This window comes from Anoplolepis gracilipes, chromosome 2, assembly GCF_047496725.1.
Source record: "Anoplolepis gracilipes chromosome 2, ASM4749672v1, whole genome shotgun sequence".
NCBI classification, from domain to species: domain Eukaryota; kingdom Metazoa; phylum Arthropoda; class Insecta; order Hymenoptera; family Formicidae; genus Anoplolepis; species Anoplolepis gracilipes.
This window is the reverse complement of record NC_132971.1, coordinates 19,953,089-19,970,990: the sequence shown is the minus strand read 5'-3', so window position 1 is coordinate 19,970,990 and position 17,902 is coordinate 19,953,089. Positions and strand designations below refer to the sequence as shown.

At 30.0% G+C, this 17,902-nt stretch overlaps 4 protein-coding genes across 13 annotated transcripts; 2 read left to right on the top strand and 2 right to left on the bottom strand.

The window, feature by feature from the left end:
* The first annotated feature begins 2,502 nt into the window (after window positions 1–2,502).
* LOC140676035 (NADH dehydrogenase [ubiquinone] 1 alpha subcomplex assembly factor 2) lies at window positions 2,503–3,499 on the top strand. The gene is made up of 2 exons (XM_072910660.1): window positions 2,503–2,593; window positions 2,876–3,499. Exon 2 carries the CDS (start codon window positions 2,887–2,889, stop codon window positions 3,352–3,354), a length of 468 nt encoding a protein of 155 aa, XP_072766761.1. The 5' UTR covers window positions 2,503–2,593; window positions 2,876–2,886; the 3' UTR covers window positions 3,355–3,499.
* Window positions 3,500–3,691: 192 nt separating this feature from the next.
* On the bottom strand, window positions 3,692–13,119 carry Hfp (Poly(U)-binding-splicing factor hfp). Of its 9 annotated transcripts, none has more exons than XM_072910649.1 (13): window positions 12,961–13,110; window positions 12,366–12,420; window positions 11,838–12,017; window positions 10,967–11,030; window positions 10,391–10,864; window positions 9,865–9,930; window positions 9,439–9,599; window positions 7,150–7,208; window positions 5,913–6,126; window positions 5,109–5,592; window positions 4,793–5,004; window positions 4,314–4,707; window positions 3,692–4,195 (listed from the first exon to the last, which is right to left on the bottom strand). In XM_072910649.1, the coding sequence occupies exons 7-13, from the start codon at window positions 9,493–9,495 to the stop codon at window positions 4,086–4,088; spliced, it is 1,530 nt and encodes a 509-aa protein (XP_072766750.1). In that variant the 5' UTR covers window positions 9,496–9,599; window positions 9,865–9,930; window positions 10,391–10,864; window positions 10,967–11,030; window positions 11,838–12,017; window positions 12,366–12,420; window positions 12,961–13,110; the 3' UTR covers window positions 3,692–4,085. The 9 variants fall into 9 exon arrangements, with proteins under 9 accessions (XP_072766750.1, XP_072766751.1, XP_072766755.1 ...); XM_072910650.1 differs by having other exon boundaries at window positions 10,391–10,435; XM_072910654.1 differs by lacking the exon at window positions 10,967–11,030 and having other exon boundaries at window positions 10,391–10,435.
* A 236-nt stretch (window positions 13,120–13,355) lies between these two features.
* Smyd5 (SET and MYND domain containing, class 5) lies at window positions 13,356–15,351 on the top strand. The gene is made up of 5 exons (XM_072910657.1): window positions 13,356–13,539; window positions 13,751–14,043; window positions 14,133–14,448; window positions 14,527–14,704; window positions 14,784–15,351. Exons 1-5 carry the CDS (start codon window positions 13,495–13,497, stop codon window positions 15,107–15,109), a joined length of 1,158 nt encoding a protein of 385 aa, XP_072766758.1. The 5' UTR covers window positions 13,356–13,494; the 3' UTR covers window positions 15,110–15,351.
* Window positions 15,352–15,370: 19 nt separating this feature from the next.
* Window positions 15,371–17,456, bottom strand: LOC140676034 (uncharacterized). Of its 2 annotated transcripts, XM_072910659.1 has the most exons (6): window positions 17,388–17,456; window positions 17,001–17,292; window positions 16,870–16,927; window positions 16,293–16,758; window positions 15,970–16,137; window positions 15,371–15,891 (listed from the first exon to the last, which is right to left on the bottom strand). In XM_072910659.1, exons 2-6 carry the CDS (start codon window positions 17,187–17,189, stop codon window positions 15,753–15,755), a joined length of 1,020 nt encoding a protein of 339 aa, XP_072766760.1. In that variant the 5' UTR covers window positions 17,190–17,292; window positions 17,388–17,456; the 3' UTR covers window positions 15,371–15,752. The 2 variants fall into 2 exon arrangements, with proteins under 2 accessions (XP_072766760.1, XP_072766759.1); XM_072910658.1 differs by having other exon boundaries at window positions 17,001–17,455.
* Window positions 17,457–17,902: the final 446 nt, after the last annotated feature.

Genomic DNA, 17,902 nt, shown 5'->3' with positions numbered 1-17,902 from the left:
CTCTCTCTTTTATTTTGTCTTAATGTTTCTATATAAGACTTGAAATAATCTTAGCACTTATTATCAACAAATTATTATATATTGAATAATTACGGTCTTAGATTTAATTTGCTTGAATAATATTTTCATCAACACTATATTTTGTTTTATTTTAATATTTTTTTGTAAACACGTTGCCATATGAACATGTTTATAACTTTATCAACATCTGTTTATATCGCTTATACATAATGAAACAATATTTGCGAGAAGTAACTAAACGATCGATGACTCGATTTATGTTACGTAATCAATCCGATATGCCGTTACCCGCTGAACTTTTTGCCATATATATATATATATCATTTTAAAGTGTATCACCACACACAAATTGCGTACGATTAATTTTGTTATAATACTTTGAACTTATTATTGCGTATTAACTGCATCAAATATTATGTATTTGTTTACTGAATGAGCGGTACTATTGGTTCTTTAATTAATACTAAAGCATTATTGATACTGATTTTTTTTGGACTTGATTAAATGAAAAAGATCAATGCCAAAGCTAATATCAGTCAAATAGCGGATGTAAGAACAAGCGAGTCTATATTCAATTAAAAGCAAATTATAATTATACATTCTTTGTAAAGAAATAAAAGATCGAAATTGATAATATAATTATAATTGAATATCCAAACAGCATAAAAAGGTCAAAAGACATCTTAAAAATGTTTAAAAGAATGATAAGCCGTCTTTAAGTTGTTTTTTAGATGTCTTTTAGAAACATGTGCTATATATAGCTATAGACTCGCTTTACTTTTACACCAGCTGTTAGACTTTGATATTAGTCTTTTGTTATAATTTTTGTTTTGATTGATATCTTTTACTGTTTTAACAACAATATTGTCAGAAATAAAAAGACTTTATTCACAAATTAATTAAAGCTATTTAACTAATAATTTTTTTGTTAATATATTGATATTTACTTTTTTCTTTCTGTGCTGTATACGCGTGTGTATTTTTATTTTTTATATTAATGTTTTAATATTTATATTTAATAAATATATTATTTATATCGTTAAAAAAATTACCATGTAACAATTATTAAAATATATTAAAATTACCATGAGTGCAAATAAAGAATAAATTAAAACATAGGTATCTGTTATATTTTTATTATTTGCGTAACTTTTTAAGAGTGAGAGAAAAAGCATTATCTTTTATATTTACGTACATTTGAAAATTAATTTGATGAAATATGAAGTCTTATCATTTCTGACAAAGAAAAAGCTGTTGTTGTCGTTTATTACAAAGTCCGCTTAACATATTATAAATGATTAATCCTAAACTTTTGTTTATTTCTAGATAACAAGTCCAAATAAATAGTTTGTAAATAATTGTAGAAACAAAATAAATGCACGTGTGTACACTGTTTGGTATTTGAAAATAGACATTATAAACTCAAAAAATTATTTCTTAATTATATTTTTATTCATTTATTAGTATGTAGACTTATTGTTAGATTTGAATCAGTTATTGTTGCTCTGTAAATTCAATATTGCCCATCATGTAGTAATATTATATATTTTATATATATATATATATATATATATATACAGAGGGTGCCCGGGAGAGATTTTTTACGAATTGTATATATATATATATATATATATATATATATATAAAATCGATATATATATATATATAATGTCGGACATTCTGTATATATATATATATATATATATATGTATATACATAACACACACACTCACACTTAAATATAAGGGTGTCCTGTAATTGGTGAAAAACCTGCTAATGGCAGATTTTTGAGATTATTCGAAGTCGATTTTTCAGCGAAAATATCGAGAAAAAGTCATCATTTTTTACGTTTTTCCAATTTATATCATTATATCATCTTTATAATTAAGTCTTAAATTAAAATTCTATTAGATTAAACTGTATCTGAAATTAAAAACTAGAAACTAAAGAATATAGTTTTGGTAATTTTTTAACTTCAAATAGTTAAATAGTGCGAAAAGCGCCTTTTTTTCAATCGCTTATAACTCGGAGATTATTGATACTTCGACATTTTCACTGCGGAAAAATCATTTCCAAATGATCTCAAGAATCTGCTATTAGCAGATTTTTCACCAATTACAGGATACCCTGTTGTATATTACTTAACTAAATTTAAAGAATTGCATTCACAGAGTAAGACGCAGAATATTGAATGGCAAGGCAAAAATTAAATTAATTTCTTTTTATACATATAAAGATATAATTTATGTAGAATTATTTTTTGTATGAGTCTTATTTATTTATTAGGATATTTCCAATATAAACTTAAATTAAGATATTTTACATAATATATACAGTGACACAAAACACAAAATATATTTTAGTAAGCAAAAATGTATATTAGAAAAAGACAGAAAACTATGAAAGAGTGAAACAAAAAATCACTTTTTTGATTGGTTACTTATCATCAAGTTTACGCATGCGCATGACATGCGTCGCATGTTGCAAACTGATTATATTTCTAAAGAAAAATAAAGGTTTAACTTAACCTAAGAACAAGGCTTGATTCTGTTATTTGTGCGCACATCGAATGGTGAGATTTTATAAAATTTACATTGATCATAAATTACATGTAAAATTATAATTCGTTTAAAACAACTGTTGCAATTTATCGTATGTATTATATTTTAAATAATATTGTTTTGAGGTTATAATTTTGTCGAATTATGGTCAATACTTTTAATATTTTCGGGAGACATTCCTTCATTTTTATTTCACTATATTTAATATATTATTATTAAATATATATTTAAACGTTTTATTTATACTTATTTATACACGTGTTAAATATGCGTAACTATTGTTTCTTTTGCAGTATATAATAACATGGCTAAAGAACGCGGCGTCATCAAAATGATTTGGAATAGTTTTATATCTTCGCTAAAACCTCGATTTACTCGTCGTAAATTAATGGGCGAAGATTACTATGGCACAAAATATTACGAGCAGGATATTCGCAATTCCAGCCGACCGAGACCTCCTCGATATTTCGTACCAGTAAATAAAGACGATTTTGAACAAGAAATTCCTGCTGAATGGGAAGCCTGGTTGAGGTATCGTAGAAAAGACCCACCTACGCAAGAAGAAATTGAAGCCAATTATCAATTGGCGATGACCAAGAAAGAGAATGCGGCAAAACTTTTAGAAAAAAATTATTCCAAGAATGAAGCTTCTAAAGATCTTCCCGTTCAACCGTCTGTTTCTCAGACTACCAATCCAGGAAGTTTTCCAGTTTATGAAGACTATAAAAGTCATGGTAGTAATTATGAACCAAAAGATTCATACAAGTACTGAAAACAGTAAATTAATTATAATATAGCAACAATTCTAGAATAAAACTTTCAACTATTATATAGTTATGAAATAAATATTTAACAGAGCCTTATATTGTTAGATATTTGAAAAAATAATTAAATTATACATAATATATTAACGTGGATCTCATAAAAATCTGATATATATGTGTGTATATATATATATATATATATTTATATATATATATATGTAAAACAATTTATTAATATTCTATTATATCTATACATGTAAATTAAGATATTCGCGCTTTTCTATACAGTATTAATTTGAAATTATAACACTAATACTAGATGAGGGAGAGCTAGTGTACGAAATATTTATCTTGAAAAACTATAATTATCTAGCTTGAAACTGCTCTTGAAGTTGACTGTGTGATTACATTTGTGAAAAGAATAGCTTGACCACTGTGATCCATTTTACAAACAAAAACAAAAAAAAAATTGCATACACAAATACTCTAAACCGTTCGCTCAAACTAGATTATTTTCTCCTCCGACTTATACTGTGCAATTCTACATTTGTAATTTAACCACTACAAATTTATTGTTAGAATAGTAATATTGTATAACTTCTGTCTTTTACTGTTAATGCATAGCTAGAAGATTTCAATCACAAGTAGTAGTTTAACGACAAAACACAGTGTTGGTCATTAAATATGTAACCCTCTTTATATGAATGAAACTAATAGAAATTCAATATGAGAGAGCGCATCAACCAGAAAAATCATTATTGTCAAACAGAGCTTGATCGTATAATTCTCCTTTAACTAATCGTCCACCGAAATAACGACCATTCAACGAATCTCTTGCACGTTCCGCTTCTGAAAACAATTAAATTCAATAATTATAATAGATTATTAATCTATACAGGATAGTTTAGCATTTCTCATGCTCTCGTAAATGAGTATGATCAATCTGGACAATATAAGTATACTTTACCGCTCATTTGTGAGAATTCGACGAATATCTTTACGATAACTTCCGCATTTTCATCATCCTCCGACTGTCTCTCCTTATAAATAATAACGCGTTCGACCACGCCAAATTTAGAGCACTCGTCTTGAATCTCTTCCTGTAAGGTTTCGTCCACATCCTCCGGGGCCACCATGTTTCGCAAAATAACTACGCGTGATTCAACTTTACGCATAAGCTTTTGCATAACAAGATGACGCGCGCTCTGGCCTTTGATGGACATATTTTCCTGTTGTTGCAACGTTTGCGGTTCCGTTTCTTCTAATAGCTTCTTCTGTAATTCCTCTTGTTGTTTTTGATGAGCCGCTTGCTCCTGCGCTCGTCTCATAATGTCGGAACTTGCAGTTGTTGTAACCGGTATCTAACATGTGATTAAATATTTTGTAATTAATAAGTCGAATAATTTATGAATATTAATCTTGATACACATTGATAAAAATATTTACGACTGGTGTGCCGACGATTGTAGGAGCGACAACGGCTGGAGGTGGTATAACAACCGGTTGACCAGGAATCGGTTGGATAATGGCGGGTGGTCGCGTCAAGGTCTGCGGTATGGCTATGCCAGGTGGAGGTATCACCGGTGCCACCGTCGCTACCGTTGGTGGTGCCATTATTGTCGCAGGTGCTATAGTAGGCCGTACTACGCCAGGAAGTGCTACAACATAGAAATAATGTGTAAAGTATAATTCTCTCTTCTTTTTTAGAAAAGAATTCAAATTTTTTTTATAGTATAAACCCAAAACTTATGAATTTACAAACCTTGATTGAGGATTGGCGGTGCAGTACCAAGTTTTGTAAGACCTAACGCTACCGCGTTGCTAGCAACCGCGTCCATCGCTTGAATTTTCGCTGTTGCAGCTGCCGCGGCTACTGCAGCCGCGGTTGGCATCATGCTGGTGCCACTAGGTGGTCCCATAAGCGCGTTTGGTGGCGTTATGGCTCTGCCCACTCTCAGATATTGACCACCCAGATCGAATAAATTCATGGAAGCGATAGCCTCTAACGCGGCCTGCATCGTCTCGTACTCGATGAACCCGTAACCCTTGTGTCGATGCGGTGAACTGCCCTGTGCAAGTTTACAATATGTGATTGGACCGAATGCCTCGAAAACCGACTTAATGTCGTCCTCGGTCAGATCTTGATGTATCGATGCGATATATATACGATTGTAATGTTTGCTCTCTTCAGTGATCTCATCGATTACCGATTGCGCTTGTGGCATATTAGACGGACGTCCTACAACCTAAGAAAATTACAAGTAATCCATAAGATGTAATACTTCCATATAGTACTATATTATTAGCACATTTGTGAAACTATTTACTAAATACATAACAGCGTGATGTGTGGGATCATTTACAAAAAATAAAGAGATAAAATAATGTTAACAAAATAAAAGTAGAGATATATATTATGTGAATTAATAAGATTTTCGAGCAAGCTGCGGCTCGCTTGAAAATCGTAAATATTGGATAAAAGACTAAATAAAAATTTGCCGACCTCCGGCGGGATGATAGGATTGCTGGGGGACAGGAAATTCGTTATATAGGTACGTCCTGCTACCTTGATGTTGCGGCCACCGATCATGACCCCATTCATTTGTTCCAAAGCGAGTTGCGCAGCTTCGGGTATCTCGTATTCGACAAAGGCGAAGCCCTTGTGCTTCTGTGTAACTGGATCCCAAGACATATTGATAGACTTGATTGGTCCAAATGGCAAGAAAGCTTGCCTGATTGTGTCTTCTTTCAACTCGAAGCTGATGCTGCCTACATAAACCCTGTGGTACAATTGCATTTGTCATTAATATTAATGTTACTTTTTTTTACAGCTATGTATTTTTTCATACTAATAATTTAAATTCAGATATCAATCATTCGCATTAAAATTATACATGTTTGAAATAATCATGTTATACAGGTATTTTGTATGTGAATATTAAAAAATATATTTTAATTTAACTAATTATTAAATAACCACTCGTCCACAACATAACATCATTAATAACTAATATTGATGAAAAATATCATGTATAAAAAAAATAAACTATATTATTTACACTTTTTATTAAATTTATATATATATATATATTTACAAAGAAATATTATGCAACGATTAAAGTGAAATTTTTTGCAAATGATTGAAATCTTATTTTAAATAATGCACACGGATATTTTTAAAACTATTTACGACATCGAAAAATGTTTCAAACAAAAACTATAATTTTTTACATATATGAAATGTGCAAGAATTATGCAAATAAAGAATTCATATTACAATATGATCATTATACAACAAATGACCATTACACAATTATTTGTTATTAACAGAAATTAATACTCGCGCAAAAATGAATACTAAATAAATTATCTACATTAAATGATATACATACATATACATATGTGTATATATATATATATATATATATATATATGTATATATGTATGTATGTATGGTATATACATACATATACACACATAGATAACGACATATCTTTACTAAGATGCTCGATATATAATATAAATAATATTAAAAGGTAAAAAGAAACGAATTTGTGCTTTTTTTTTTAATGTGACTAAAGATCTTATCGGTATTGCTAGAATTAAAATAAAAAGGAAATCTAAAACATTAATCTTTAACATAATACATTTTATTACTAGACTTAGTCGCTAAAAATATAGATGAAAGATGAAATAAAGAGTGTGCCTTAAAAATAATAAAACTTTCGAATCTAATTTTCTTGAACTACAATGACGAGTTTTGAACACAAAGTTTCAAGAGCTAAGACAAAGAACAAACAAACCTGCACATGAGGGCGAGAGCCTGCTGTCTTTGCACCTGATTCCGTTGACTAGCCATTTGCTGTAACACAAAGGACCAGAGGCCTTCTATTGATATCCCTCCCCCATTTACATATATCACGTCTCATTGATTTTAAGTAAATCCCTCAAGCTCTTTTACCATTTCAACTTCCTTACTCGATTTCTTCAATTATCACAATTTAAATTTTATGAAAAGTACATAATAATATTCTCAATCTAATAGATATTTTATGTGCTATAAAATATCTATATGTGATTTAGAGTGTGTTTGAAGAAAGTGTATACAATTTTGATAATAAAAATAATTTTAAATTGCAGTATAGATATAAATCGTAATAATATTTCGTACAAATATACATATAAATAACAGTTTTTGAGAGAAGTGTTATATAAAAGTGTTATATAAAACTGTAACTTATTGTTAGAGCTATATATCACAAGATGTGTCAAAATCATCTGTGCCTAAATTCTTTAATAAATTTAAATTTGTTTTTATATCTTATTTTTATTCTTCAAAGCAGAAGATAGTCGAGCTCAGAAGTGCAAATTATCTGAAGATTCAGGCATTCACAAAAAAACTGGTTCTTCTTCACGTTGTACAGCTCTGCTCCCGCCGACTATTATTACAAGTTATCTAACCTTTTGTTATGGTAGAGCAACTCAGGGAAACATTTAGGAATGATCGACCATAAGGCAGATTTATCGTTTCTTTCTTGATTTGGTTGACACTAACCTGCACATTAGCAATAAAACTTGCTGCCGCAGGACCAACTTATTCTTCTGTAGGAAGAGAAAATCCACCAATCAGAATTAAATTCTAATGTTCATTTTCTTTAGTTTTTGACATGACTCGGCGGGATGAGCTATATGTTAATTATCTCAGAATCGTGTACGAAATTTCTTTATGTATTACAATTATATAAATTGGCAAAGAGCTGAATAGAAGAAACAGTTAAGTTTAACATATGTAAAGTATTGTTTATACATTTTATTTAACAATAATGTTAAATAAACTTAATCACCAAATTAGCTAATAAACGTATTTTATTGCAATCATCATGAAAAATCATATATATAGTATAAGTACTTTATTTCTAATTTATTACTCTAGTCTCAAAATTTATTTCCAACCATTAATAACAGTTAATATTAAAGATAGTAATAAAATGTTGAGTTGCTAGTACTACTGATCAATTTATTTACTTTTTTACAATTCATTAAAAAACATCCTTCTGGAATAAGAAGGTTAAATTAACCAAAATCAACAAATAGATTTATGAAAAATTGTTTTAAAAACAAAATATTGCTACTAGTTTGCAAAGTGAAATATATCTGATATATAAAGTAAATATTTGAAAAAGTATTTAAAAGAATGAAAAATCTAATAATTTTTTCAAATTTGTTTTCTAATTTTATATTTCTATAAGCAAATTTAGTGATTTAATAATCATACATATTTTCTATGTAATATATATATATATATATATATATATATTACATAAAATATATATGCATATGTACATACACAAAATGTTTTATGTAAAATGTTATAAGTTTTCCAAAACTAACTTAAAAGTTTTTGTCTATTAAAAATAGTAAGGAAATTCTTTTTACAGTTTTTATGGTTTATTGGCATTTTTTAAATGAGCCATTGCCATCAATTGCTTAAAAAAGGCCACAAGAAAATGATACTTTATTTTTTTAATGTATCTTAATTTCTGTACTTTTAAGTAGATCTCTTCCAATAAAATAACATTTACTAAAACATTTTTTTTTTTCAAATTTTCAAATATATTTTTTGTTATAACTTGTTAATTATGCAAAATACAAAAAAAAAAAACGTTTTAAACATCATATTAAGAAATATCTATTTAAAAATGTGCAAAAATTTACATATTATTCTATTTAAAAAAAAAATAAGATATCTTTTTACATAATTTTTTTTAAGAGATTGGCAGTGATGCTTTGTTTATCATTTAAAAGGTCAATAAACTGTACAAACTACAAAAAGAATTTTCTCCATACCTTTCATAGTTTTGGAGAAAACAACTTGTAACATTTTATATAAGACACTCTGTGTGTGTGTGTCTCCATTGTGTATTCTTATACAATAAAGAAATATTTTATACACTTATAATAATTTAAGAATGTAAATAATATCAAATGTAATTGTTCATTTCATCATAGACTTATATTTCAAGAATAACACAATGGATGAGTGTAATATACATGAAACACAAATAAATGTTGACTTGACATTTAAAAATTACCTGTTGCTGATGAGCCAATGTCTGCTTCATTAGGACCATCTTGATGCTTTGTTCCATTGCATACTTCTTTGCCCTGTTTACTGTATCCTGTTGTTCGGATGAGATTTTTGGTAAACCTGCTCCTAATATTCCAGGTAGTGTCAGATACTTAGCGCCAGGTCCTGTAGAATGATAAAATGAAACGTCAGATTGATTTTGGAAAAAATTTCAAGCAACAAAGAATATTTATTTGTATCAGATCTTATCAGCCAAATGTCCATTAAAAATTTGTGTGTCAATACTCAATATTACTTAAATTGGATTGACTTAAAATATATAATGTCACTATTAATATGATACATCATAGGTTTCTTTAAAACAAAACGAATTAATGTGTGAAAGGACTTAAATACATATAAAGGAGTATATTATACATATCATACGTACCAGCAATGACCTGACCTATCTGATTGATATCATATATGGGGCCTGATAAGAACTCTGATGCATTTCCTACAAAGAAATCATATATTAGATTGCTATTCTCGTATTAAAGGAGATATGTATTAAAAATATTCCAACATTTTAAGATATATAGAGATGCGCTACGCCATCAAGTTGTTTCTTAATGATTCTTAATTGACAAATTATGGATGTTTTTCGTTGGCAAATCTTTATCGGGTGACTATTACATTTAAAAAACAAAATGATCTCTTCAGAATTTTATAATAGGTATAATCAAATTTGTAAAAATATATAATCAATGTGAAATATAACTTTATGATTGCTAATATTTCAGAAATCGAAATTTAAACTTAATAAATCTTTGGGAGGAAACATATATAAAATGTACACATAGGATAACAATTGACGACCTATTGCCCTAGGCTAATGAGACTTTTTATTAGTCGCATATGCGAGCGCAATATTCTTATTCATATTGTGGAATATCTTTTTCCTAACACGGAAGTACCGTGACGCCATGCCAGAAGCTGCTATGATAAAACCGTCCTCCGAACTGTAAGTTTACAGAAATTAAAACGATCAAGGAATATATTATTACAACTCTATTAATAAATATGGCTGTGTGTATGTCAGTGTGTTTGTGTAAATATATTATAGAGATATGTATATGCAAAATATATACATATGAAAACCATGTATTTGTGCATATATCGAAACAGAGAAATAAATTTCTCGTTTGATGCATGCTACTGGAAGAAACAAGGCATAGATTCGACGATAAGAAATTTTATCAGAAGCGGTCCGACTTTTATAAGACAAAACGTATGGACCGAAACCGTTATCCGAGATATTAAATAAAATTAATTATTTAGGCCGAGATATATTAAGTTTAAGCTTTAATTACTCTTTGCACAATCAGCCCCAAAAATCAGATTTACTTATAATTAGATTAGGTATCATAACCAATTTGGTCTGCTAGTCTCTGAAACAGAAATCAGAAACAGAAAACAGAAGTCGGTTTGACTTTTTAAAGTGAATTAAAGGATTCCTAAAGTTTCATTTGATCATTCGATTTACAGCTAACCGTGTTCTGGGCTGAGCAATGACGGTTGTGCGCAAATTATCCGAGATTGAGGCGACGCACAAATCTGTAAGCACAAAGCAAAGGAGAATACTCTCAGTGCATTTTCTGCGCCATATTCTTAGTCTTTGCCTTCTCCAACCTAGCATTTCTCAACCTAACACACCTTTTTTTTCGTGTAGCAATGGCGAGATCATAATTAAAAATACAGACGCGTAAGAATTTTTTTCATGACAATAATATTCAGGCTAAAACTTAAAAAAAATTTCCAACAACGTTGAAAAAACATTATAACACACAAAGTCGCGTTCGCGATCATCACGTACAATCATCTAAGTGTCATCACTCGGACATCGTTATATAATATACCTGAAATAACGCGTGTCCCGCTCAACGACGGCAGAATAAAATACGGAGACGAAGATGCGTGATATCGACGAGCGTAGACGTAATATTTGTTTGTTTGTTTGGTCACAATTAGAAGAATTCAATTCAAGACGAATCTTTAACCGATGACTATATCAACGTCCAAGTGCTAAAACTTATCGCGATTTCGTTATTACCTAATGTAAATACAAATATATGATATATGGCAAATATACACCCATCGCCATTGCCACTCCCGATTACGAGCCTCTAGGTATTTGGAATTTTGCAGCTAGAGATATTATTGTTTTGATAATATTAATTTTGTATATAATAAATGTGTATCAAAACATAATATCTCTCAATTGAAATAAATTTTATGAATTGTATTAATAAAGGAGATTATATATTTTTTTTTTGTTCTTTCAAGATAAAATTAAAGCGATGCCTATTTATGGAAGAGACTCATTATCAGGACCGGAGAAACTCTAAACCCTAAAATGCTGACCTATCTAAAGTATGCATCATATTTGGTACTCGGCAATAGAGGCGGTATCAGTGGGAGTTTGTTAAACTCTGATTTGTTCTGTTCAACGAATGTAGCGTTCTCTTTCTTTCTTTGGCGCACGCTCATGATCACAGCTCAGTCGTAGGCCACGGATTCTGTACTGTCTCTCCGCTGTAACATCTCAGAACAGAAGGACAACCATACATTAGTGTGATTTAAGCGCCATACAGTCATCATCTATTACCCTAGCCTACCGAAATTTATGCTCAAACTGCTTCTCAATAGACGCATTCTGCAGTTTTACAGAGTCTGGCAGCATTTTAAGAGAAAACTATCACCCGAGTGTCCTAAGTAATGTAACTATGTATTGTATTGCATTTCCGTGTCATGTTCTCACTCTTAATATACACATGTTACACTCGCTGTTGTTGCCTATATTCATCGTGTTTCCCATTTAGCACAGAATTATGTGTATAATATTTTAGTTATTACAGGCATAACCGCTATTTGGCTGCGTTAGCAATTTACCTTCTACTTTGCTTTTCTTCGCTGGTGGTTCCATACTGCTTTGCGATGTTGGTGCCTACAAAAAAAAAAGAAAAGAAAAATCAAGTGTAATAACAAAAAATATACAAAATAGCAAGAATAGAAATTTCATTCAAAAATTGCTAAAGATATTATTGCTTATTAATACTGCAAAATAAAAAAAAAAAAAAAACTAATAAATTGACATAAAATTGTTGTATATTATTATATACTAGAATCGCTCGCGTATATCCTGCAAGATTAACATATACTAAAAACAACAAGGAATCAATAGCATCATCCATTGATTCGCCAGTCTGCTAAAATTCCGCCAAACAACGGACGTCACATCTGAAACTTTTTTTTTTTTTTTTTTTTTTACCGGCATTTATACTCAGCGTCTCGCCTTTCGCCAATATCGGGCCGCGTAACGGATTGATACGAAGCGCGATTAATAATCGCGACTACTACGAGCCGCATGTGCGGAAAAATGTAGCTTCATGACCGCCATTAAATACGCTGCCGAGGGTTAGCCGTGATCGCGAGGGCCGACATCTTTCGCGATTACATCTCGAGAGACGCGAGAGATCCCACTCACCATGGCCATCGTCCCGTTCATCGTTCCTCGTGAACCGTCGAAGCGGACGAGATATTCTGGGATTTTTCGCAGAAATTCTCGACGATGGCGAGACACAAACACACTCGGTACACAAATCACTCACAGTCGATACACTTCTTTGCGGAAGCGTGTTATCAGACCCGCGTCGCTCGTCGTTTCCTCGTTGAAAGTCTATCGGAGGATATTTATCGATTATCAATATAATTAAGTATGTATAATTGATGATATTAAGAAATATATTTATTTATACTTGTGAGGAAAATGTATGTATTTATTTTTACGAAAAATGTAAGAATTTCGCTCTCTCTATCTCTCTCTTACTCTCTCTCTCTCTCTCTCTCTCTCTCTCTCTCCCTCGATTAAAAAGACGATTTGACTCCAGTGGTACATTCGTGACAGCCTTCACGGAACAATCATTGACATGTGTGTTCATGTGGGTTAGGTTTCAAACGAATTCGGTAATTTTTCTTTATTAAAGTTTTTTCGCTCGCCGATGTGCAATTGACGACAATTATGGAGAATAACGACTTTTTTATTAAAATTGTGAACAACGAGAAGGTGAAGTATTTTATGTGTCCTACATTTATTTATCGCATGTATCATCCCTATGATTTTTTTTTTATACATTCTAATCAAAAAGATTTTTCACCTTATTTTGCCGCTTATTAGTTGTAATTAAGATATTTATATTTGTATATTTAATAGAATTAATAATTTAATTTAATATAATTAATTATGGGATATTAATTTATATATTTTTGTATTACAGGGTAAAGGGCTGTTCTCTAATCGTGTGTTCAAGGAGGGGGACATTATACTTGAAGAGAAACCCATAGTCTGTTGTCAATTTTCATGGAACTCTGACTATGGATATTTAGCATGCGATCATTGTTTGAGACCTTTAGAAACTGCTCAGGAAAATGCTCAGAGATTAACAGGAAATCCAAACTTATTTCTACCGCATAGCGAATGTTGTGAAACAAATAAGAACTTAATGACCGAATGTCCTGCTTGTGGAGTAAAATATTGTAGCATAGAATGTCAGAATGAAGCGTTTCAAAGGTGACTATATTTTAAATTATAATTTTATTATAAATTTAATTATAATTTTTATTATAGTGCTCATGCATTGTGTTATATTTATATTTCAGATATCACAGCATTTTATGTCTACAATCGAGAATGAAGGATGAAAGCCATTCTCTTACACAATTAAATGAAACTTGGAAACAAATGCATTATCCACCAGAAACTGCAACAATCATGTTACTAGCTAGAATGGTTGCTCTGGTTAATCAAGCAAACAACAAGCAGGATGTTTTATCAATTTTTTCACAATTCTGTCATCGTACTACGAACGACACGCACGAAATTGCACATAATCTGTTAGGAGAGAAATTTGTAGGTCAGATTGACGTCTTGCGGCAAATGATGCAGACGGCCCTTAATACCGAGTATACTGCACATGTATGTAAAAAAAAAATATATATTTATATATATTATTTTCACATGTACATTAATTTCAATTAATACTGTGTTTTTCAGTGGTTTACCCCAGATGGTTTTAGAAGTTTATTAGCTTTAGTAGGAACAAATGGCCAAGGTATTGGTACTAGTGCATTCAGCCGCTGGGTGAAGAATGTTTCTGTATTAGACTTGCCAAAGGATGAAAGAATTTATATTGACAAACTGATAGATAGAATCTATGATGACATGGAAGAAGGTAATTTGTAATACATATCTTACTCAAAATGTCCTATATTCTGATAAGTAGTTGCATAAAGCGAAACTTTCTTTTGCAGTGGTAGGTTCGTTTTTAAATAATGAAGGATCTGGTCTTTACATTCTACAATCATCAGTGAATCATAGCTGTACACCAAATGCAATTGCTGAGTTTCCTTATTCGAATAATACTTTGGTATTAAAAGCAATACGCGATATACAAGTTGGTGAAGAAATCTGTACAAGTTATCTTGATGAATGTGAGCTTGAAAGAAGTAGATATTCCAGACAGAAAGCATTAAGCTCCTTATATTTGTTCGTCTGTCACTGCGATAAATGCCAAGCGCAAATTAATGATCCTAATGTAACGTCTGACGAAGAAGTGGATGATGACGCATCTAGTTGAATAGATGCAGAGAGAATAATAATACAATTATATTAATAATACACAATTTTAGATATATATTGAATATTTCTAATATATCTAATCTACTGCAAAAAAAAACACAATTATCTAACAATTTTATTGTTAAGATTACTTGGATATCATATGTAACGCACTAAGTGAGCATTATGTAAATCAATAAAATAGCATATATAAGATGAACATGCTACTCAATAAACTTGAATAAAGTTTCAAAAAACATACTTTATTAATGCAACAAAGACTTTAATGGCACTTCTATATTATAACAATTTTATATATAACAAACGATTTAATACAGTGCTTTTTTCACTCTTCTGTTTACTCATTTTAATTCAAAGAGTTAAATTTTAATAATTAAATTTCCTTTTACAGGTACAATTATTACAACCAATTATTTTACACAATTGCATATTATATATATTAAAAAATGTAATTTCTGTACATATAATTATATAAATTGTTTTACATACAATTATGTCACAACTTTAATGTATACTGCAATTTCGGAAATTATTTAAAATTTTGAGTATCTTTTTACAGTGATATGTACAACTGGACTGCATACACTTAGTATTAAATACTTATTTTTTTCATTATAAAGATTTATATATCTACAGTTATGTCAGCCAATCCGAAGTGTTAATTCGTTTTTTCCAAGTGTCATGAGATTAGACACATAGTCAGGTAATGGTAAAGGAATAGCACGTTTTTCTATTAAACTAGTCAAAAATCTAGCTATATTGTGACTACGAAATTCCCAACTAGAAAAGAAAAAATTATAGATAAGATTATATAAATTTTAATTTTGAAAAAATGTGTTTATAGAAAAATATTCTTACTTCATATGTATATTATCATTAGGTAAAATCGAAGCTATAGCTTCGTGTTTTGTAGATTCCTCTGGCCCGTTTATAACAAGTAATTCTAAAGTCGGAGGATCCTTGGAAAAACATTTTTTTGCATAACTATTTCGTTGCTTGCTCTGTGTATAGTCTATACCATTATTACTGCAATAAGATGTACATGTTATATAAAAAGCATAGGGTGCACAAGTACAAAGTATCTTATAATATGTCTACATGTATATAAAATATATATAATAATGCATAAGTACAATTGTGAAAGTAAAATAAAAAAAAAATGTATTTTTAATAATTATTACCTGATGATAGGATCAGATGGTTCATAAACTAATGGTTGATGAATACCTTCAGTATGCAAAGTGCCTTGTTGCTTATTCCATAATAATCTTATTAAAGATCTGAGATCTTTACCCATGAGCTTAATCCTTTTGTTATTATTATAACCCAGAGCAGCAGTCATCAATTTTATAAAATCATGTGAAATATTCTTTTTTGAACAGAAAAAATATTTGTGCCCCATAAATAAAGCGAAAAAGATAGGCATGGTACTACGTTGTCCTCGTTTTCTTTTACTCTTTTCCTTAATATTTATAAATGTGATGTTGTCACATATTGCAGCTTTTACATCTATATTTATATCATTTGTTACAAATTCATTTTTTATGCTTTTTTGAATCTGCCGTTTTTCGAGATAATTTAATGTTTTGCCTTCACCTCTTAACTCGTAACCATACCATATTTTTCTCTTATCATGTCTACTTATATCTAAAAAATTATACATTATTTGACATGTCACAATAATATATCATGAATTAATTTAGTACAAATTGAATATGAGAGTTCTAAACAATTTAATATTCAAAATTGCTATTTTACCTGTTACTTCTAGCGTTGTCAGTCTATTATATAAATCTTTCTCTCCTAAATTTGCGTCCTACAAATAAGTTAGATTTAACAATAATATATAAGTGTAAATTTTATATAAAAATTATATATCAAATTCTTACATTAAGAATTTCTTCGATGATGCGTACGGCATTATTAACAGTAAAAGTTTTGTGATTCTTAATTAATTTAAACTTAACATGACTCCAAGATATCTCCGGAAAAATGGGTATCACACTGCTTTCCAATTCTTCGAATTTAAATCTTTTTATCACGTTGATGAGCTGATGTTTAATCGATTTTGATGTCATATTCAAATAAAATTGTTGTCAACTCCGAAACGGAAAACATAACCTTCAAGATGTTTTTCAATTTCTAATTGTTCCCTTTACAACGTGCTCTTACCCGTGGTCACTGTTATAAATAATATCTATATAGAATTAGTGTCAATATTATGCAATTAGGTGACAAGTCTAAACACTTTTTAAGTCAACAAATTGACATTTTACCATTTCAAAATAAACGTTACATTCGTTACAAATTATACGCGCCAAATATGTGATCACAGATGATTCGAACGAGAAATATATAATAGACAGATAGGTAACCAAGCTTGCTTGTGTTTGACGTTTCGAAATAAATGTTTGTCTGACCAATCAGAGCAAAGAAATCTTTGCACCTTTTATACTGATTGGTCAATGGTCAATCGAACAATTCTTTCGCAGCTTAAACCATAAACATACACAAATATCTAGACGTGACTTATTTGCTCTGAAAATTGGCGCAATTTTATGAGTTGACATTTCTGAACTCGTATCAGAGAAAATTAAAAATTGAAGATTGGAATTTGAAATAATATTATTATTATATATATTACACATTATTACGATCTTAAATATAAGATCGGACTATGAATACCGACCTTAGGTTTCTTTCTGGTTAGGATATAGTTCAATGCATACACCTCATTGGTGTCAGAACAAAAAAAAACTAAAATTTTTTTGTCCTGATTGGTCAAAAATTT